General features: G+C 37.5%; 1 protein-coding gene across 4 annotated transcripts in view; it reads left to right on the top strand.

Annotated features, from left to right (window-relative positions):
- Nucleotides 1–22,381, top strand: part of TCP11 (t-complex 11) — a 31,525-nt gene extending 9,144 nt beyond the window's left edge. For 3 of the 4 annotated variants that reach the window (XM_051996449.1, XM_051996447.1, XM_051996448.1), the window contains exons 2-8: nucleotides 15,504–15,624; nucleotides 17,260–17,480; nucleotides 18,964–19,100; nucleotides 19,355–19,560; nucleotides 19,651–19,832; nucleotides 20,575–20,738; nucleotides 21,968–22,381. In XM_051996449.1, coding sequence (XP_051852409.1) covers nucleotides 15,529–15,624; nucleotides 17,260–17,480; nucleotides 18,964–19,100; nucleotides 19,355–19,560; nucleotides 19,651–19,832; nucleotides 20,575–20,738; nucleotides 21,968–22,200 — 1,239 coding nt within the window. In that variant the 5' untranslated portion in view covers nucleotides 15,504–15,528 and the 3' untranslated portion in view covers nucleotides 22,201–22,381. Of the gene's footprint in view, nucleotides 1–13,596; nucleotides 13,695–15,503; nucleotides 15,625–17,259; nucleotides 17,481–18,963; nucleotides 19,101–19,354; nucleotides 19,561–19,650; nucleotides 19,833–20,574; nucleotides 20,739–21,967 lie in introns of those variants that run through there. The other variant, XM_051996446.1, reaches the window with a different exon arrangement.
- Nucleotides 22,382–22,634: the final 253 nt, after the last annotated feature.

The raw sequence follows: 22,634 nt of genomic DNA, 5'->3' as shown, positions 1-22,634 counted from the left end.
TATACGTATATAGAATTTGCATTGGAATTGTATGTATATTTGATTGGTTGATTATGAGTTTATTATATTTTTGAGGGAGAAAGTTCTGGGAGAAAAGAAGGATCAAGACATTACCTCAAAATAACATTCACATTTAATGGACAGGACATGGATGATGATCCAGAAGGAGACTGAGAAAAAGGGGTAAAATGAGTAGTAAACCAGGGCAAAGGAGTGCTCTAGATTCTAAAGTGAGAGAGTATCCAAGAGATAGATAGGACTGTTCTTCAGTATCAGAAGCCACTGGGGGGCCCAGAAGAATGAGGGCTGAAATTAGATTAAGATTTAGTGGTTTAGATTAGATTTAATGGTTCAGATTGTTAGGAACAGGCAGATTTCAGAAAAACCTAGAAACACTTACATGGACTGACACTGAATAAAGTGAGCCAGAACCAAGAGAAATAACAGAAACACTATGCAATGATAAACTGTCACTAGCTTAGCTTTTTTCAGGCAATACAATGACCCAAAACAAATCCAAAGGACCCATGGTAGAAAATGCTATTCTCATCCAGAAAAAGAACTGATGGAGGTAGAATGAAGATTGAAGGATACTATTTTCACTTTATTTTTTCATGTTTTTTTTTTGTTTCTTCTTTTACAACATGATTAATATGGAAATATGTTTTACATGATTGAACAAATATAACCTAAGTCAAATTTCTTACTGTTTGATGGGGCAAGGTTAAAATTTGGAACTCAAAATTTATTAAAAATTAATGTTAAAAAAAAAGATTGTCAGTCTTGGAGAGCAATTTCAGTCAAGTGTTAGGTTCTGAGAAATTGAAAATGAGAAAAAGAGGAAACAATGCTAAAGGAAAGAGAAAATATGCATGTTTGCACACACCTACATTACATTATACATATATCTATATAAGTGAATATCTGTGTATATATTTATATGTACTTATATATATATGATATATATATATACACACATATACATAGAGAATATCCTTCTAAATAGAAAGCCATCTCTTATAGCAAAGAATTTTAAAAGAAAAGACAAATAGCAAGTAAAGCTTGAGAGTCATCATGTGGAAAGGGCATGCCTGTGCAACTTTAGGCAAGGTACTTCTCTGGGTCTCTATTTCCTCATCTATAAAGTTGAGGGTGGGATGGAGATTAGACAACCTCTAAGGTTCTTTACTGCTTTCTCTGTTAAGCCACTGAAGAAACAAATCAGCCAAGTCTGACAGCATATACAGTGTTCCACATCCAGGGTGCTTTTCTGTAGAGAAAGGGCAGCTATAAATATATTTTTTTCATCTCTTTATCAAGGCATGGCTTAGACATTATAGTTACACAGTGTTCAACTTTTTTGTTTCTGATTTTGGAACTAGGAAGACCCATCCTTACAGTGTTACCAGGCAGGTCACAACCTCTGAGGACTCTAGGCCAAGAATTCTTAAAATTTTTTCCTACTTGTGACTCTTTTCTACCTGAGAAAAAACACACACAAGATATACAAATGGATATATAATATATATATGTATGATAATTATATATGTATATATACAAGTATATATGTATAATAGGTATACAAATCAGACGTTTACCGATAATAAAAAATAATTTCATGACCATTCAATTATGAGAATCCCATATGGTATTGCAATTGACAATTTAAGAAGCTGGTCTCTATATTGGGTGACTTGCTGTCTAGGGGAGAGGAGGGAGAAAAATTTGGAATGCAAAGTTTTGCAAGGGTGAATGTTTAAAACTATCTTTGTATATATTTTGAAAAATTAAAAGTTAGGCTCTAGGAAATAGTAACTATGAAGCTGGCAGAGAAGGAGCCAATCTGCATTGATGGAGGTGTCTAGTTCCTATTAACCTCTCTATCCGTTATCATTTACATTGTTGTGGTCATATGTATAGTTTTCCCAGTGCTGCCTGCCTTACTTTGTATCAATTCAAATATTTCTCCATTATTATTTCTTTCCTTTCATGTGCCATTTTTTAGCCATTTCCTAGGTGATGGGCATCTGAAGTTTAAAGTCCAGTAAGGGAACATGACATGCAAAGACAACTAGTGGAAAACAATACATGATATTGACAAGGGATAATGAAGTTTTAGATGAGGTCCTAAGAAAAATTGTTACCATTGGGAGAATCAGGAAAAACTTAATAGATGAAGTCACATTTAATTTGGGCTTTAAAGGAATAGAAGTGAAGAAGAGGACATTTCAGTCATCTCTACTCATACCTTTCCTAATATGTCAATTTTGGAAGTGAACAGAATACTTCAAATATGGCTTGAACAAAGGAAAATAGAGCAAACTTTGTTATTTAGTTGTTGGACTCTTTGTGACTCCATTTGGGGTTTTCTTGGCAAAGATACTGAAGTGGTTTGCCATTTCCTAATCCCATTTCATTCTGTTATTCATTTCTTATTTTCATAAAACACCAATGATATCATAAATGAGTGATGCATCTACTTATATATGAATTTGGTTTAAGTGGAGTAGCATAAAACACCAGCCTCTCTTACAGAGTCATTGAAGTCTAGTGGCAAAACAAGGCAGGACACCTGGCAGAGGCCTCGGACACAGTGGATGATCTTAGCATCTTGGATGTTTTACCAAGCTCTAAGTGCTTCCCAGTGTCCTCTCTAGTTACTTTCATGGCCTTTGGAACAAAGTGTTCTCATCCAGCCATTCCATTGGGAGAAATCTATCTGCTCGGGTGGTAAGGCCTTCTCCTAACTCACCAAAGTGTTTAAAAAGTCTTGACTACCTTCAACCTGGTTTTTAGCCTAGCTGCTAGTTTACTTTGTGGCCATTGCTCATGTTACATATATGGAGCCATAGATGAGGAAACTGAGGCAAACGGAGTTAAGGGACTTGCTCAGGGTCACACAGTATTGAGTGTCTGGTGTCAGGTTTGAACTCAGAAAGGCACGCTTCTCACGTAACCCAGGAGGACAAATTTGGTTGCTTACCAAAATTGACTGCCTGGATTTTCACAAGAAACATTGTTGAACCACATCTCCCCCATCCTCTATTTCCCAACTTCTTAAAACTCTGATTTTAAAACTCACAACCCTATGTGAAGTCTCATAACTGAATGTGGGGGTCACAAAATTTTGATTATCAGTAAATGTTTGATTTGTATACCTCTATCTACACAGCAGGAGTCACGTCAAAATTTCTTGATTGAAAAGGGGTTGTGAGTGGAAACAGTTTAAGAAGTCCTGCTATATTAGAACCTTAACTCCTGATTTCTCCACTTCTTCAGTGTCAGAGACTCAGAATTGTCTTTAACTCTGTACCCCCTCTCAGCCTCTTTACTTTGCCCAACTTCCCTTCTGTCTGTACTCCATTCTCACACTGCTATAATTCAGGCCTCCTCAGTACCATGTAGATAATTCAATGTTGTCTTCATGGAGTCTTCCCTCCTGCATCCTCTGTCCCCTCAAATTTCTTCACACCACTGAGAAGGATATTCCTTGGAAATAGCTGTAATTATTAAGTGGTTCCTCTGCTTAAAAACTTCACTTGGAAGCCATTATCAGTGATATCTGAAAGACTGAAAAATGGGAGAGGTGTATTATATGATTGGAAAAGAGGTGAGATAATAGAGCCTGTGGAATTTAGACCAATGAGTTGGCCCTTCAATTCTGGGCAAAATTCTTAAATGTCTTAAATATGACTGGGGAGATTTAGTAAATATTTAGAAAAGGAAACAGTGACCACAGAGAACTAGCACAGAATTACATAGAACAGATCATGCCAGACTAATTTCATTTCCTCCTTTTGATAAAATTACTAGGCTAGTAGCTCAGGGGAATACTGTTGATGTAATTGACTTAGATGTTAGCAAAGCTTCCAAGTCCTCTTTCTCCTTAGCCCTGCAGCCACCATCCAGGGGAGCAGGGAATCTACCATCACCAGCTGCTACCATCTGAGCGGGCAAGCCAGCCTTTGCTGAAACAGCGGGACATCCTGTGGGAAGTGGCCTGTGCCAAGTGGCTTAAGCCACCATCGCCACATCCTCTTTGATTGTGGTGGAGACAGTTCAGGACTCAGAGTTCAGGAGCCCCAGAAATAGAGGTATCCGCTTTTCTCCCCCCACCAGACCTCAGTCACCATTTGTAGTCGGGTCCCCCAGCCATCACAGACAGGAGAAACCTTCATGGATGTGTGCTGCGGCCTGCGCCCACCTCTGGAGCGCTAGCCTCATTACCAAAGCCCTTGGCATCCTTGGGGGGTCCAACACCAGAAACACATGTAGCTTTATAAATGGAATTGACTTTTAAGGAAGGGGCATTATCATTTGCTTTGCTGCTGTACCCTAAGATTCACTAGCAGCTGAGGCTTCCACGTGTTGTTTCTACTTTCTAGAGCACAAACTCCTTGAGAATGGGGACTTTTGATCTCTGCACATAGTAAATGCTTTTTCACTCAAACATTTGTGAAGTCTATCATCAGACAGAAAAAGGTTGTGGGCATAGACATCAATGCTTCTAAATTTACTCAAAGCTGGTTAAGTGGCCAGACGCTAAGAGTACTCACTAAGCTCTGATATCACAAAGAGTGATCTCCAGGCGAGTACCTTGAGGATCAGGATCTATTGTTGGCCCTTTGCTGTTTGGCATTTTTATCATGATTCAGCACTAATGACATACTTAAATTCAATTTTCTGATGACATATAGCTGGGAGAGATAGCTGACACGTTGGATAACTGATTCAGGATCCAGAAAGATCTTGACATTATAACAAGGTGTCAGATTTAATAAGATGTAATGCAATAGGAATAAATAGAAAGTCTTTATGTTTGGATTAAAAAAAACAAACCTTTATAAGTACAGGATGCAACCAAGGGGCATTTTAGTGGTCAACAAACTCAATGTCAGTTGACATGTGGCAGCCAAAAAAATGAGATTTTTTGCTTGCATTAAGAAAGGAACAAAGCTAGTAATAGTCCCAGTGTTTATTCAGTTATGTTCAATTCTTTATGGCATCATTTGGGGTTTTCTTAGCAAAGGTACTGGAGTGATTTGCTATTTTCTTCTCCAGATAAAGAAACTGAGGCTTTTCCACAGTTATACACCTAGTATATTTGAAGCCAGATTTGAACTCATGAATATGAGTCTTCCTGACTCCAGGCCCAGCATTCTATCCATTGTGCTACCTCACTGCCTTAACACTATCCTCTCAGACATATCTGGAATGTTACCTTCAGTTTTAGGAACTACATTTGGGAAGGATATTGTTGAATATTCAGAGATGGGCACTTAAGATGATAAAGTAGTGATGCAAGTTCTTCCTATACGAGAATCAGCTGAGGGAATTGTAGCGCTTTAGTTCAGAGAAGACCTGTATTCCAAATGCTTATGATATTTAGAGGTTTGGAAAAAGGCAAATGACTTGATCAGTTTGGTGCTGGCCAGGAGGCAGAATAAAGAATAAGGGAAAAGAGCAATTAAGTTTGATGTAAGGAAAACTTTCTGACAATCAGAGCTATCCAAAAGCAGAAAGGACAGCAATTAGGCAATCAAAACACATCTATTAAGTACTTACTATGTGCTTGAAACTGCTAAGCTTTGGGCATCTAAAGAAGACTAAAGCACAGAACCCCTGCTCTTAGGAGCATATCTACTAAAGGAGAGATGGGAATAAATAGGTATATAAATGATATAAATAGAAGGACATGACTGAGACTGGGGAGGAATAAGAAGTCTCCTTTAAAAAGTGGCATCTAAGATATTGAGAAAGGTGATGAGCAGGGTGGTTGTGGGAATGGAGAAAAAAGGGGAAGATAGGAAGGTAAAAACAAGATTGGTCAATGAAGTGGATATGGGAATAGAGAGATGAGTCAAGGTTATAAAGCTGGGAGAGACTGAGAGGATAAACAATGTTCTCAGCATTATAGGGAGAGTTTGGTATTTGAGGAAAGAATGTTGTGGATGTGCTGAATTTGAAATATCTATGGACATAGTTCTCGTGTCCAATAGGCAGCTGGAGATAGGGAACTAAAATTCAGAAGGGGAGAGGGCCCTTTTGTTGTTATTGTTCAGTCATTTCAATTGTATCTAACTCTTTGTGACCCTCTTTGGGAGTTTCTTGACAAAGATAATTGCTATAGTTTACTATTTCCTTTCTCTGAGAACCCAACACAGTTAGAAAGTAGAAGTAGAAAGATCCAGCAAAGAACTTAGAGAAAGGAGTGGTTAGACAGTTGGAAGGAGAATTGAGAGAGCAGTGCTATTCAAACCCAGGAAAGAGAAGAGTATCCAAAAGGAGAAAGAGTCACACATCACTTTTTAATGGAAATATTGGATGAACAAGTCTGGTATGACAGACCAAAAAATCAAGAAAAAGTTAAAATTTTTTTTTTCAATTTGAAACAGATTCTATCAATTCTTTTTCTGGAAATGGATAGCATTTTTCATCACAAGTCTTTTAGGATAATTGCATTGTTGAGAATAGCACTCACAGCTGATTGATCATACAGTATTAATGTTACTGTGTATAGTTTTCTGAATCTGCTCACTTCATTTTGTATTGAGTTCATGTAAGTCCAGGTTTTTCTGAAAGCTCATTTCTTCTAGCATAATAGTATTCCATCACAATCACATATTTAAACAGTTCAGTCATTCCCCTATTGATGGAGGATGATCCCCTAAATTTTCATTTCTTTGCTATGACAAAAAGAAATGCTATATTTTTGTACATAAAGGTCTTTTTCCCTTTTTTTTAATCTCTGGGGTACAGACCTAGTAGTAGTATTGCTGGGTCAAAGGATATGTTTTATAGCCCTTCAGATGTAATTTCAAATGTTCTCTAGAATGGTTGGACTCATTCACAATTCTACCAATAGTGCCTTAGTGTCCCAGTTTTCCCACCCCCCTCCAGCATTTGTCATTTTTCTTTTCTTTCATATTAGTTAGCCTGATAAGTGTGAAATGCTCGGGGTTGTTTTGATTAGTTAGTGTATCTGTAGTCAATACTGATTCAGAGCATTTTTAAAAATGACTATAGATAGCTTTGATTTCTTCTTTTGAAAGTTGCCTGTTCATTTTCTTTGACCATCTATCAATTGGAGAATTATTTATATTCTTATAAATTTGACTAAATTTTATTTTTGAGAAATGAGGCTTTTATCAGAGAAGTCTGCTGTAAAAATTTTTTTGCAATTATGATTATGTATTTCTCTTCTATTTCCCTCATATCCTTCTCCTCTTATACTTTCATTTTAACTTTCCTCAAAAATGTTTTGCTTCTGACTACAGCCTCCCCCAATCTGTCCTCTCTTCTATCAGCTTCCTCCCCTTATCTCCTTTCCCTCTTACTTCCTCCTAGAGTGACACAAATTTCTATATTCAACTGAGTCTGCATGTTCATCTGAGCCAATTCCAATAAGAACAAACATTGTCTACCCCCCATCTTCTCCTCCATTGTGAAAGTTCTTTTGCGTTTCTTTTATTTGAGATAATTTATCTCATTCTATTTCTCCCTTCCTTTTTTTCTCAGTGCATCCCTCTTTCATACCTCTTAATTTTAATTTTAGTTTTTTAGATATCCTTAATCATAGCTTATACAGATGCTCTCTGAGTAGGCATATTCCTTCTAATTGCCTTAATAATGATAAAGTTCTTAGGAGTTACAAGTATCATCTTCAATACTGTATGATTTCTCTTTCCTGTTTATCTTTTTATGCTTCTTTGTCTTGTTTTTGAAAAAATTTATATTTTTTATTTAGTTCTGGTGTTTTTATCAAAAATTTTTGAAAACCCTCTGTTTCATGAAATATCCATTTTTCCCTCTGAAGAATCAATTGTACTCAGTTTTGCGGAGTAAGTGATTCTTGTTTGTAATCCTAGCTCTTTTGCCCCTCAGGAATATCATTTCTAAGACCTCTCCTCCTTTAATATGTGCTGCTAAATCTTGTGTTATCCTGACTCTGTCTCCACAATAGTTGAATTTTTGTTTGTTTATTTTTCTGGCTGCTTGCAATATCTTCTCTGATCTGGGTGCTCTAGAATTTGGCTGTAATATTTCTGGGAGTTTTTATTTTGGAATCATTTTTGGTGGTGGTTGATGTATTCTTTTTCAATTTCTAGTTTAGCCTTTGGTCCTAAGATATCAGGACAGGTTTTTTTGGACAGTTTCTTGAAATATTCTTGAAAAATGACATGCTCGAAAAAAAATGTATACATATATTGTATTTAACATGTATTGGTCTACCTGCCATCTGGGGGAGAGAGTGGGGGGAAGGAGGGAAAAAGTTGGAACAGAAGCTTTTGCAAGGGTCAATGCTGAAAAATTTCCCATACATATATCTTATAAATAAAAAGCTATAATAAAATATATATAGGCATAAAATTTAACTGAATCTTAAAATTTGAACCTAATTAGGTTCAACTAGGTTTTTAACTAAAAGGTTTTTAAAAGGTTTGATTGATTTTTGTCTCCTTACTAAATTATAATGATTTCTTGGGGGAAAAAAAAAACAAAAAAAAAAAAAGGAAAGAAAGAAAAATGACATGATTTTTAGATAGTACAGTAATTCTTAGATTTATCTTTCTTGGGTCTGTATTAAAATATTTTTCCTTGTTTTTCCAATAATACATTTCATATTTTCTTCTGTTTTTTTTTTCATTCTTTTGATTTTTGTTTTATTATTTCTTAATGTCTCATGGAATCATTAGCTTCTTTAGCTTTAGTTTTCCACTTCTGATTTGAAGGAATCTCTTCAATGAATTTTTGTACCCACCTCCTTTTCCATTTGGTCACTTCTACTTTTTAAGGAGTTCTTAAGTGAATTTTTGTACCTCTTTTTAAATATGGCCAATTCTGCTTTTGTTTAGGAAGTTTTCTTTAGTTAATTTTGGTACTGCCTTTACCAAGCTGTTGATTCTTCTTTTTCATTATTTTTAACGACTCACAATTTTTTCCTCTACTTCTCTTGGTTGATTTTTTAAAATCTTTTTTGAGCTTTTCTAGGAATTCTTTTGGGGCCTGAGACCAATTCACATTTTTCTTTGAAGTTTTGCTCATAGCTGGTTTCTTACTATCACTATGGAAACATTCTACGATCAGGTTGCTTTTGCTTGCTAATTTATTAGGCTGTTCTTAACTTTTAATTTTGTTAAGGTCTGAAGCTTCAGATTTTTTGTTTTCACATAAAGTTCTGGGGTGGGGGGGTGTCTATAAGTTTTCAGTTCTTTCAAGATAGTAGGGTTTAAGGAAAGTTGTAGTCATTGCTCTCCTGACCTATGCTCTGGTCTTTCAAAGACTACAAACTCTTTTCTGCTCTGGAACTACATGGTGTCCGTCTGCTTGAGTGTATTAGTCTTCCTCCTCACACTATAATTGTGACATCCAGGGTCAATACAACTGCACAATAGTACTAGCCAAAGGGTACCCTGTAATCACCTGCAGACCATTGTGTGACTTTTTTTTTTTTAAATCATCTGTGAGCTGAACACTCCAGGGAGAAAAACTGGGAGCACAAGATTTTGCAAAGATGAATGTTGGGAACTATCTTTGCATGTATTAGGAAATATAGTTTTAAAAAAATGCTTGATCTAAAAAAACCCAACCCAAATAGGTCCTTTTCCTTTTCCTTTGATCTCTTTGGGATACAGACCTAATAATGATGTATTGCAGGGTCAGGTTTTATAGCCATTTGGGCACTATTCCAAATACTGTTGTATTTTGCACTAGTATTACTTAGAATTCCTTTGACTGATGCCTTCTCTTTTTCAGGCAATGTGATTTTGCCTTCTCCATGAGGAGAGCTGCAGCAGAGGGCTGCTTCTCCTCTTCCTATCAATGCACAGATCACAAGGTAGTCTTTTCTGTTTCCAACCTGGGCTAAGCTAATGTGGCCCTCATCTGAGCCCAGATCTTAAGACTGTACTTTGAAACAGTTTCTGCTATCTCCTTAGATAATTGGCATGAATCCAGTATCCAGAATGCTAATGCCCTGTTCCCGGCCTAAAGTTGCCCAATGCAAATTGATAGATGTTCTTTTCCTTTCTCCCCACCCCCCCAATCTAATTTATCAATCATCACTGGATGTATCTCTATAGTCTTAATTCTTTGCCACCACACAAAAAAAACGCTGCTATAAATATTTTTTGCAAAAATAGGTCATTTTCTTAATATGAAAATATGTTTAGAAGAATTGCACATGTTTAATCTATGTTGGATTGCTTGTTATTTATTGGAGAGAGAGGTGAAGGAAGGGAGGGAGAAAAACTTGGAGCACAAGATTTTGCAAAGATGAATGTTGGGAACTATCTTTGCATGTATTAGGAAATATAGTTATAAAAAATGCTTGATCTTAAAAAACCCAACCCAAATAGGTCCTTTTCCTTTTCCTTTGATCTCTTTGGGATACAGGCCTAATAATGATGTATTGCAGGGTCAGGTTTTATAGCCATTTGGGCACTATTCCAAATTGTTCTCCAGAATAGGTGGACCAGTTCACTCTTTCACGAATAGTAGTACATCAGCATCCCAATTTTTCCACATCCCCTGAAGCATCTTAGATGTGCTAATATTTTTTATTTTAATTTACATTTCTCTAATTTAGTGATTTAGAGCATTTTTTAATGTAAATGTTGATAGCTTTGATTTCTTCCTCTGACAACTGCCTGTTGAAATGACTCTTTATAAAAGTCACCAGCTAACTCTTTTTGCTAAATCCAATACTTTTTCCTCGACTTGGAATTCCTTTAGCATTTACCTTTGCTGATTACCTCCTCTTTCTTCCTCCCCAGGTTTTTGTGCCACTGCTCTCTTCTGATACTTCCTACTGTCTGACTAATCCTCTTCACTCACTTTTGCAAGATACTCATCCATTCCATCCGTCCCGATTCTTCATGTGCAAGATGTGGCTAAGTGTTGTAACACCTGCTTTTTTTTTCTTCTATTATATTCTTCCTTGCCAGTCTCATCTGTTCCTATGAATTTAACTCTCAATTCTGTGAAGATGACTTTCGAATCTAAACATGCAATCCACGTCTCCTGATCTTCCTTTAAATGTTCTGCCCATTTGCTTGTACTTAAATGTCCTATAGGCATCTGAAATTTGCTCTAGGATCATTTTCAAAATGCAATTTCTCTTCCAAATCAGGTAGTCTCCAAATTTCCCTCTTTCAATCAAGTATATGATCATTGTTCCGTTTCCCTCACTGCTTCTTAGAGCACAAATCTGACCAGCTCGAAGCCACAAGAGTAACATGCAATTAAAAGTCACTGCCTGGCTTCAGTACATCTTTCAAAAGTTAATGACAATTTTCTTTTCTTCACTCTGTTCTGGCCTGATTGGTTTACTTTTTGCTTCTCCTCTATAATCTTTCCTCTCCCTTTTCAGCACATCTGCCCTTGGGCCTGGGTTAGTTCTTAGGCCTGTAATGCTGTCTTTTCTTACCTTTACTTCTGACTCCCTTTTAGGTCCAGCTTACCAGCAAAATATCCTTTGAGGTCTTTTCTGATTCCCCTTCCTCCAAATTTATTTTGAATTTGAATTTATTTTGTATGTATTTACTTATTTGTGCATGTTTCCTTCCTCCATTTTTAAATAAAATAAGATTCCTTAAGGGCAGGACTGTCTTTGTTTTGATTTTGCACTTAGTGCCTATGCTTTTGAATACCTGATTATTCTCTCCCTATTTATCTTGGGTATCAATTATTACTATCCAGTATCTATTAGCTATTTGTATTCTCCACAAATTAAACGTTATGCTCTTTGCAGAGAAAAACAAAATAAATTTGTAAAGTATCACCATGTTATCATTTCCCTGTCTAATCTAAGTTTCCCTTTTAGCCTCCTTTTTTCCTTGTTACAACAAAAAACATTTATCTGAATCTCAATTTCTTTATTTATAAAATAGAGATAATAACACCCTGCACAATTCTTAGGGTGGTCATAGGATCAAATGGTTATAAAATTGTATTTTTTTCTATGATAAAGGAGATCATATATATCTTCTTTTTTCAGTGATATATAAATATTGGGTATTTTGAAAGAAAGGAAACCTTATAAGCATTTGTTGTGTGTCAGATTCTGTGCTAAGTGCTCTGTGAATATTATTTGATTTGGTTTGCTTTTGCACTTGAGAAAATTTAAGTAGCCAGAGGCTAACTAACTTGTCAAGAATCACATAGCATGTAAGTATCTTGAGATTGACTTTAAACTTAGGTCTTCCTGACTCCATGCTTGCCATTCTTCCTACTGTACTACTTAGCTGCCAGTAAAAAGATCATTTGGATTGATTCCACTAATTTTCAATGCAAAGGCTTATAAGAGAATTAATTGTACATAGTGAATGACAAAGGCAGAATAATCCTAATTCTTAGCAAATTTATGAAATTTTAATACAAGACATCATTCAATATATGTTTTTTGGCTTTGCACTCAACTTTTCAAGGTTTCATCATATGTATATAAAGAAGTTAAGCTTGGATCATATCCAATACCAGTTGTCCCTACTGCAAAAAATAAAACAAACCAAAAAACCACTATGTAGCATCAGATTTAGGAAGAAATGAGTAGATGATAATAATAGCTAAGATTTTTAGAGAACCTTAAATTTTGCAAAGTATTTTATGTATATTGTCCTATTTGATCTTGGGAAATGAGTGCTATTATCTTCATTTTACAGAAGAAGAAATTGAGTCTAAGACAGGTGAAGTGTTATCTTGGACAGGTCTTCCTGATGTCACATTCAGCACCCAATCTCCATGCATCACCTGGCTGTCAGTTGGGAAGGGCGATAATAATTTCTTCTGGTGGAATCATGTTTATCCTTATTGTGGTGTAGGATATCAGAAAGAAGCAGAAAACTATCCTAGATGTGGTCAGAACACAGCTGTGGTGATATAGTCCGGTTTGGGCCCTGCATTTTAGCAAGGCATTGATAAAGTTGGAGGATTCTAGAGGAGACTCACCCGGGCAGTATGAAAGACCATTGTCCTCTGAGAAGTGGTTGGAGGAATCAGGGATGTGTAGCCTGAAGAAGAGAATGCTCTGGGGGTTGGAAGGGGGAGAAACATACTAGCTGTCTTTAAGGGTTTGAAAAGCTGTCATATCATTGTGGAGGTTTTAGACTTGTTATTGGTGAAAGGAAAACCTTTTTAATAATTAAAACTATCCCAAGGTAGAATGCCTTTGAAGGTAGAGAGTTTTTTTCTCTCAGAACCTGTTAATTTTGGATCATTGTTTAGCAGCTATGATATTGTGGAGATTCATTTTCAGATATGGAATGGACCTCTTGGGTCCCTTTGAACTAAAATTCTATGATTCTGTCTTTAGAGACTGAACATTAGTTAGCATCATTCTCAACTTGACAACTTGAAGTTGTCAACATTGACAGAGCATTAGAGTTGAGAAAGGTCTCAATTTTTACAGAATTTTTTTAATATAGTATTGTCATTCAGTTAGCTTGTGGAAGATCCCTTTTCTCAATCTAAATTTGGGACCTTAAAGGACTGAGTGGTTCTATGAATAATATTTTAATGTTGTGTAAAATCCACTGTGGATTGCTACTGCTCCTTTTTCCAGGTAGCCCTCCACAAGGTCTTTCTGTCACAGAGCTGATGGAGACAGTTAATGGAGTTTCCAAGATGAGCATTGCACATGAAATTGTGGTGAACCAGGATTTCCATATGGAAGAGATGGCCTTATCTCCAGATAGGTAGATGCTTCTCAAAGTTCATTCATTTCTCTCCCTGGCACAGATACATCTAGAGAACAGGCTTTGACCAAATTGAAAGTTTCTTTATTTCATAGCATGAACTTTTAAGTTTTATTCAAACAAGAAAAGATATCCTTAATGGTTATGTGTAATTATTGGTATTGAAGTGTTGAAGAAATATTAACCAAGATCAAATTGATGTTATTACTGTGGAAGTTTGCATTTTGGAATTTCAGTTACTAGTTAATAGAATATGTAGGCTTCAGATCTTCTCAGACAGAGCCTGAGGAAGTAGCCCCTAGCAGTTTGATATTTCCTTTTTTAATTTACTATAGATCAAACAAGCACCTATTGAAAGATTATTTTTTCAACAGTGGTATTGCCAACTCTACTTAAGTTCTAAGAAACACTTTCATAAATTACCCTAAGTAATGATCTTGTAAATCAGAATTTTGATAGTAAACAATGGCTGTATACCTCCAGAAAGGGTCCTTCTTTTAGTTAACTCTCCAATGCAAATAAGAGTCAAAGAGCATTGACTTTTGACACACTTAAAGATTTTTTTAAAAAGTATTTTCCATTTTCCCTATTTGATATCGAAATATTAGCAAATTTGTAGATCTCTTCATTTTGCCTGCCTTTTGGCCCTTTTAAGGTCTTTGCAAGAAAGTGAATGACTGAATTGCCCAGATTAATGTAGGTCACATTGGACATGTGTGAGAGGAGTGTGCCAAACTTGATTCCCCTGGAGCACTAAGTAAGGCTTTATTGAAATATCCAGTTTGGCACCTTCAGTTCCTCTGTACCCTCGGCCTCCCCTCTTTCACTGTCCCTGGAGTTCCAAGTCAATCCTAGAACCAGGAAGCTGTCACTCACTAGTCAGCCAAGAGCCAGACTGAGGGAGCGAGCGGCCAGAAGAAAGGGTGGCTCTGACTTGAAATCCTAGACAGGTTTATGTTTGAGGATTGTGGGGAGGTTGCAGGGGTTAGAGGTAAGTCAGAGCAAAACGGTGACACCAGGTTTTCTTTTGTTAACCCCTCAACAAGAGTGTTAATGATGTAAAGGTTGAGTAAGAAAAAAGTTAAAAACTGCCAATTCTGATGACAGTTGTGTTTTTCTAAAAAGAGGACAAAGGCCAATTAAAAAAAGAACCGTTTCAGTTGTCTTCATTTGAAATATGTGCATACTTTTGAAGGGTGTTCATAAGAATCATGGTTGTGCCCTTTCTCTCTGAGGGACTTTCCTTCACAAGTCGGCCATCCTCAAGGGGCTGTCTTAAGTGTAAAGCTAATTTGTAGAGCTTGGGCCCATGCCTATCCCCAGATCTAAATATAATGCCAAATACAGACCCTCTCCTTTTCCTGTTGGTTTTACTCCCCTAAACAAAGATGTGGATATTGTAGCCCTTTAACCACTGTAAGTCAGGACAGAGAGCTAGCTCCTTGAGGGCAGAGGCTATTTAGTGTTTTTCTTTTGGTACCACAGCGGCGCCTGTTAACCTTTTGTGATTGTGGTTCAGTCATGTCTGACTCTCAATGACTCTGTAGACCATACAGTCCCTGGGGTTTTCTTGGCAAAGACACTGGAGTGTGATGTACTATTGAATTAGGCAAAGGTTAAGTGACAGTCACCCAGTAAGAGTATTGAAGATTGGCTTTGACTTGAGGTCATCCTGACTGGAGGAGCAGCACTCTACCCACTGAACCATCCAGCTGCCTCAGACTATGTGCATGACACATAGTTGTACCTAATAAGTTCTTGCCTACTGAATGATGAAAAAGTCTGAACTGTTCATTTATCCTCTTCTAGTCTGGAAAGCAAGATTAAGGAGACAATGCACAATGCTTTCTGGGACCATCTTCGAGAACAGCTGTCAGCTGTTCCTCCGGATTATACTTATGCTCTACAGCTTCTAAAAGAAATCAAAGAGGTGAGCCCCTCTAAAGATGGTACTGGGTCATTGTTTGCTTCAGCTCAAGGATTTGGGGATGGAGTTCTTAGTCTAGTGGAATCTCAGTTGATATTTATACAACCAGTATATTTTCTGTTCAAAAAATGAACAAATATTTAATGATGGCCTATAAAGTGCAAGGGATTGCTCTAAGTTCTTTGAATGTAAATGAGACCCTGACTTCATAATTTTGTAGTTAATATAAGTCAAGTGTGCCATTGTCCACAGTACGACCACAAATTCCAAGAGACTTCCAGCGGGATTTCAGAGGAGACAGAAAAAGCCAATCAGTTAGAAGATTCAGGAAAAGCCTTTAAGAAAGGTGGCATTTGATTACGTACAGAGTGGTCTCATCAGACTGGCCTATATATTACAGGAGATTTGATATCTAATGGTGTAATTAAAAGAACATTGGTCTAGGATCAGGAGCCTGGGATATACATTATTCTGGCACCAACTAGCTATGTAACCTTGGACAAGGTACTTCACTTGTAGAATTTAAATAGAAATCTAAAGCCGAGTATAAAGGTGGGAAGAGAATACGTCTGGGTTGAAGGGAGAATAATTCATTCTGTTGCAGCCAGATTGCCGAAGGCCTTTGAAAGCCTTTTTGAAAAATTGGGACTTTAAGCAATGATTGCTGAGAGGACAAGTACTGGGCTTAGGGTTTTCTTTAGACCACATCTGAAACAGATGCCTTCTTTATTTTTCCATTTCCTAGGAAAGAATAGAATATTTATTAGGACAATGTTTATTATTTATATATCAATTTATATTCATTTTATTTATTATAACAATAAAAAGTTCAGTAGACTATTTTGAGTGAATAATCAGGAATCCTCATTTACCTATTTGAGTGTTATTCCTGTCAGTTGGCATCTCAAAAAAAAAAAAAAAACTTCTTTAATAAGGACAATACATCATGGGGCATGTTCTGAATTTGCCATTCTCTTCTCCTGTAGCCTTTATAGGAGACAGTGGGTATAAACACCATTGCTGTAGCAGGATTAAGTACCTCCCAACTCTCTTGGCTACATAACACCCCCACACTCCACCTTGGCAGTTCTCCCTAGTTGCTAGTAGTGCCGCCTTCTCTGAAATTCTATTAGATTAGATTCTTCTATCTATTTGTATGTATCTTGTATGTATATAGCTTTTCACATAGACCATCACTAAGAAGAAAGTTACAAGGAAAAAAAAAATTTTAACCTTTGTTTCTACAGCACCTGGCCCATACTAAGCTTTGCTAAATACCTGCTGATTACTGACAGGAACATTTATTAGGCCTTAACCTGTGGTCTTCAAATATGTTTAAAATTTTTTTTTGTAACTATTTCAGTGTAATTGGTTTCTTTTGTAATCCTGCATATTTTGGTTTATGAATTTAAAATTTGCATAAAGCCCTCAAATGCTTTGCCAGGCTATCTGAGGGGTTCCATGGCACAAAAGATGTCATGCTCTAAATAGAATGTTACAGAGCAGGCCAGGAAGTCCAGAGCCTAAGTTTCCCGAATTAGATCCAGGAAAGATTTAGCTATAAAGATTGATGGTTCTTTGGAGAAGTGTTATTTTGCTAAGCAATAATGCAGGCAATGGATTTTCTTTCCTGGGTAGATTTTGTTATCGCTGCTCCTTCCTCGCCAGAACCGCCTAAAAAGTCAGATTGAAGAAGTGATGGATATGGAGCTTCTTAAGCAGGAAGCTGATCATGGAGCATTGGATGTGTCTCATCTGTCCACCTACATCCTGAGCATGATGACAATGCTTTGTGCACCAGTTCGAGATGAAGAGGTTCAGAAACTTGAGAGCATATCAGACCCCGTGCAATTACTGAGGTGAGAAATTAGAGCCATTGGCCTCAGAAACCAGCCTAACTTCTGTGCCAGGAAAATTTTCTGAGGTCATACTAATTATATTCTCTAGCTTTTCCAGACCCAATTAAAATGTATTTCTCTGTGCCTAAATAGAAAGAACCCCAAAGTTCCTAACATAAAATAGTAATGAAACGCTTACACCAGCACTATTATCTCAGAAACAAAATGAAACATTTAAAGGACCAGTATGTTAAAGTTCCTTCTAATGTCTGCTGGCTTTTTTCCCCCTAAGTATAATAGAGTTAATCTTCTGTTCTTTTCTCACCCTTAGTTTGATAGATCTTGCACTCAAGTTCTCTGCCTTGTGGGAAAAGTGACCCTTGCTATGGCAGCTCAAGGCAGGTCCTAAAATATTTTCAAGTTATGGGCACACTGATGGACCCATAGGTCACTAAGATTTTTGAGGACCAGTCCAGCTAAATTGAGAAAGACTTAACCTATAGATTGATGAGAATGATTAATTTTTCACCTGTAGCAACTCTCATCCATTAAGATATCCAGGGACTATGATCTATGTTGATAGAGTACCTATATGGACAAAAGCATTGATTCCTGAAAATCAATTTAGCTCTCTCTATATGTACAATTTGTGATTATAATGGAATCCATTAATGCCTTTCTTCCAGATAGTCATTTTTTATTCACAACCTACTTTATGCAAACACAAGTCCTATAACTAGATAGGAATAACAATTATCCCTACTTTGTGTATGGAAAAAAAACAAGGACTCCTACAAGTGACAAAACTAAAAGTTCATATTTTCAGTACATCCAGAAGAGAATCTAATGATGGGGCAGCTAGGTGGTCCTGTGGCTTGAGGCCCATCTTCCTGAGTTCACATCTGGCCTCAGACACTAGCTGTGTGACCTGGCAAGTCACTTAATCCTATTTGCCTCAGTTTCCTTATTTGTAAATTGAGCTGAAGAAAATGGCCAACTACTACTCTAGTATCTTTGCCAAGAAAACCTAACTACGGCATGAAGAGTCAGACATGACTAAAAAAGAGCTGAATAACAGCAACCAACAATCCAAATAGAAACATGACTTTAATACAAAGTTATTATTAAATAAAATAAAATTAAAATTAAAAAAAAAAGAAACACGACTTTATGAGAAGTTGTTATGATGTAATGTAAAAGCTCTTCTTAAGAAGTACTTTGCTTTGCTTAATTCATTTAGTTCCAAGTTGTTTGGGGTAGGTTTATGGTTTTTATTTGTAATTATTAAGTTACATACATTTGAAGATTTACTGTGTGACTCCAGAAGAGACAATTCATCTCACCTCTTTGGCCCTTAGTTTCCTCACCTGTAAATTGAAAATTTAGGACTGGATAAGTTTTAAAGTTGCTTTTTAAGTTCTAAAATTTCCTGACACCTAGCACCGGGGCTTCAGTCTTCCATGCTTTTTCTCAGTGTTTAATTTTTTATTTCCTCCTCTGGCAGGGAAATATTCCACGTTCTAGGCCTGATGAAAATGGACATGGTGAACTTCACCATCCAGAGCATACGACCACATCTGCAGGAGCATTCAATCCAATATGAACGGGCCAAATTCCAGGAGCTTCTTCAGAGGATGCCTAGTATGTACAGGAATGGGGGGCAAGACAGGAGCACTAGCAAATGACTGCTGGTGTTTTTTATGCTTGTGGGGAGGGACTATGACTACCATTTTTACAAACAGTAGGAAAAAAGCTTCTCGCTCCCCCGGCAGCAGAGTAGATGGCAGTCACTTACTTGAGCACTTAAAGCAAAAAGTTTCACAAATCATTTCTTTATTGATGATGTATTTGGAGTGTACAGAAGGTGAGGTCTTATAAATCTCATTTCCTTATAGACTTCCTGGATCACACCACAAAGTGGCTAAGCCAAGCAGCTGCTGAAGTTATGATGCCCCCTCCACCCCCCTATGACCCTCCCGAACAAATCACTTCACCTGCAGATGAGACAATGAAAGACAATCCTATAAGCCCCTCAATGGTGTTAAATCAGGGTTACATGAATCTTCTTCACTGGGATCCTGACAATGAGGAATTTCCTGAGGTATGGCTGTTGGTGGGGACATTTCTTCTGGTGTCAAGGTCTTCAGATGGGGTCCTTTCCATGCTGACTACAGGCTATTTTTTATCTTAGACTGTGATGATGGACAGAACCCGGCTGCAGGAGATTCAGTGCCAGTTAAATCAGCTGACCATTTTGGCCTCCGTATTGCTAGTAGCCAACAGTTACTGTGGCCCCAAGTTATTGGGTTCACCTCAATTTGTAGACAGACTGAAACAAATAATCAAAGTCCTCTTGGAGGGAAATCAGTCAAGGTGAGTAATATCAATCTTGATCTTTTCTGGAGTTGGGATGTATCTGGAAAGCAGGAACTTGACAAATAGTTTTTTCATCACATAAATATTTTTGGGAGATATTTAAAATTACCATTGGTGTTTTTTAAAAAAAACATCTTTGAGTATAAAGGTCTAAAGGATTCACCTTTGTTCAGTGAATAGTATTGGGCCAGTCTCGACAGAGCTGATTACTCAGGGTGTGGGTTGTCAGTAAGGTAATAGTACTACTTATGCTCCCCTCTATGTAGAAACCACTCAAGAATACTATAAAAAGGAAACCTAGAAACAAGATTTGTGGAACTAGTCAGAAGAGTTGATGAGCATTCCTATAGCAGTTACTGGTGTAGTTAGAAGTAAATGTTGCTAGTATTTTATTTTTAGGAGAAATGCAACAAAATATCATGTGCAATAATAATTGGCTCCATCACTGACCAGCTGCATTACCTGAGATACAGCACTTAACCACTCTGTACTAACTTCCTCTTTATAAAGGAGGGGCACTGGACAAAAGTCTCTGCCAAATTGTCCCCATCGATGAAGCAGTTATCTTGATTGCAACCTTGAAATTAATGCATTATACTTATTTGTCAGTATCTGCTGTTCTTTGGATGGGAGGGATTGGTGTGTTTTTTTTCATCAGGTTCCTCTTCCTACATAAGATGCCTTACTTACACAATGCACTGAATTAGAAATTGTTGGCTTTTTGTTTCCTGTGATTCAGGCTCAATGAGGCCTTGCTGAGTATAAGTGACCAAGTGCTTCAGGAAATACAGCAGGCCCTTGTGGACCTGAATCTTCCTGCCCTAAGCAAAGAAAATGCGGCTTCCCTGTCAGGCCAGATCCACAGTGTGGCCAAGGAGGACAACTGCGTCCGCAGCATCATTGGTGAGACACTTGTGGGCAAAGGCAGATATTCTATCTGTAGCAAACAGATGTAGAACCATTTAAAGTTTCTAAGACTCAGTGTTCTTGGAAGTGCTGCTTTGACCAAATCATCAGATTCAAAGCTGAGGCTTCCCACAGAGGATAATTCTCTGTGGACATCAAGGCTTTTCAATTAGTATGGTGCTCACTACAAGTGAGATACTTTGTCTTATTCTTTGGATTACTTTTGATCTTCCCAGCTCTTTTCCAAATTCAGCACCTAGAAATTAATTTAGACAGACTGCTTGCTAGTATGGGAAATTGTTTATTAACTCCAGTTCTTTATGGAAGGTCAGAGTCTGGTTGTTGCAATCTTTTAAAAACATTTTTATTGTACTTCAGGGACCCAACTATTAAAGTGATTTGGGGCCATTTATTTCAACTTACAAGCCCATCCTTTCTGCAAACTCATCACTCATCTCTGGTACAAATCTAGTGTTATTTTGCTGAAGGATTTGTTCTCCTGGTGGACACACCTCCCCAAGTCTAGCAGTGAAATTCCCTCAGATTTTTACCTAACCTCAATTGCACCTCAGCTTATGTGCTCTAGCCCTAAATGAAAGTATAACATGCCACATAGTAGAAAAAGTGCTAAATATGAGGCCAGTCAGAGGCCATCTCCTGACTTCCTACAAGGCTCTGCTCAAACTACATTAAGCCTTCCTTTCCTGTCCCCTATACCCCACGTTCTAATACCTTCCCTTTTCAGATTATATTCATAAACACATAGCCTTCATATGTATTCAGTATATATCCAGTTGCTTATGTTATTTCCCCCACTCTGTTAAGGAGAGGGAATAAGTCCTCATTTTTGGCCTTTGTATCTTTAGTGCTTTTAGCACATTGTTAAATAATAAATAACACAAGTAAAAAATGTTGGATGGACTCACTAGCAACAGAGAGCTCCTGTTACACCAGTGTTCATTTGGTGTCCCCCTAAATCAGTCCTTCAAATAATTGAAAATTTTTGCTATCTTTTAAATTTGCTCTATCTTTGGGATTTATATATTAAAACAAAACTGAAATACCCCAATCAATCAAATTGCATGTCTTAACTGCCTAAGCAGATGAGTGGGTTAAGTGAACACTTGATGCTCATGCTTCTATATCTATCCTTCTGTGAACAGGAGGGTAAAAGTCAAACACAATTTCCTTCCTTTAACTCTGCTACCGTCTGTCAATATTCGCAGATCAACGGATCCGTTTGTTTCTCAAATGCTGCTTGATCCGGGGAGTGCAGCCTTCTCTGAGGGACCTCCCTGGAGGCATTACTCCTATTGAAGAAGAGCTGGCAGAAATGGGCCAAAGGTTTTCCTGCCTGATACATCACAACCAACAAGTGTTTGGGCCCTACTATGCTGGCATCTTAAAAAAAGTGCTCTACTCTCCACAAGAGTCGGAAGCAAGCGTGGATTCTATCTGACATCTCGAGGGGAACGCCCTGATGTGGGGCGGGGAAGAGAAGAGAGCTCTTTGTCCGTTGCCTGTGGTTGGCATGACAGCCACATCTCCTCTTCCCCCCACTGCAGCCAGAACACCAAGGCTGCATGTGAACACCAAGCTGCCTGAGCCCTTTTTACCAATAAATTTCTGAGCTGCAAGAATCATTTGCTCCTGTGCTGGAGCTTTAGGCTTAGCTGCTGGGCTCCACCCCACCTATTGGTTGGTTAGTTGAGAAGCTAAAGGGTCTGGACAGCTTTCCATAGCAACTTGGGAAATCTAAAGATATTGTTATTTTGTTAACTTCTGGTAGCCAGTGTAATGTTCTCTGGTTCGGTTTCCTTGAGGTCTCTGGGAGCAGCCTTTGTTTCAGTTCAGAGTAATCACCATAACAATAGCCAGGTGTTAAAAGTCCAA

Source organism: Antechinus flavipes, chromosome 4 (genome assembly GCF_016432865.1).
Source record: "Antechinus flavipes isolate AdamAnt ecotype Samford, QLD, Australia chromosome 4, AdamAnt_v2, whole genome shotgun sequence".
Classification (NCBI taxonomy): domain Eukaryota; kingdom Metazoa; phylum Chordata; class Mammalia; order Dasyuromorphia; family Dasyuridae; genus Antechinus; species Antechinus flavipes.
Note: the sequence above shows the minus strand (reverse complement) of the source record. Positions and strands in the feature narration are given on the sequence as shown.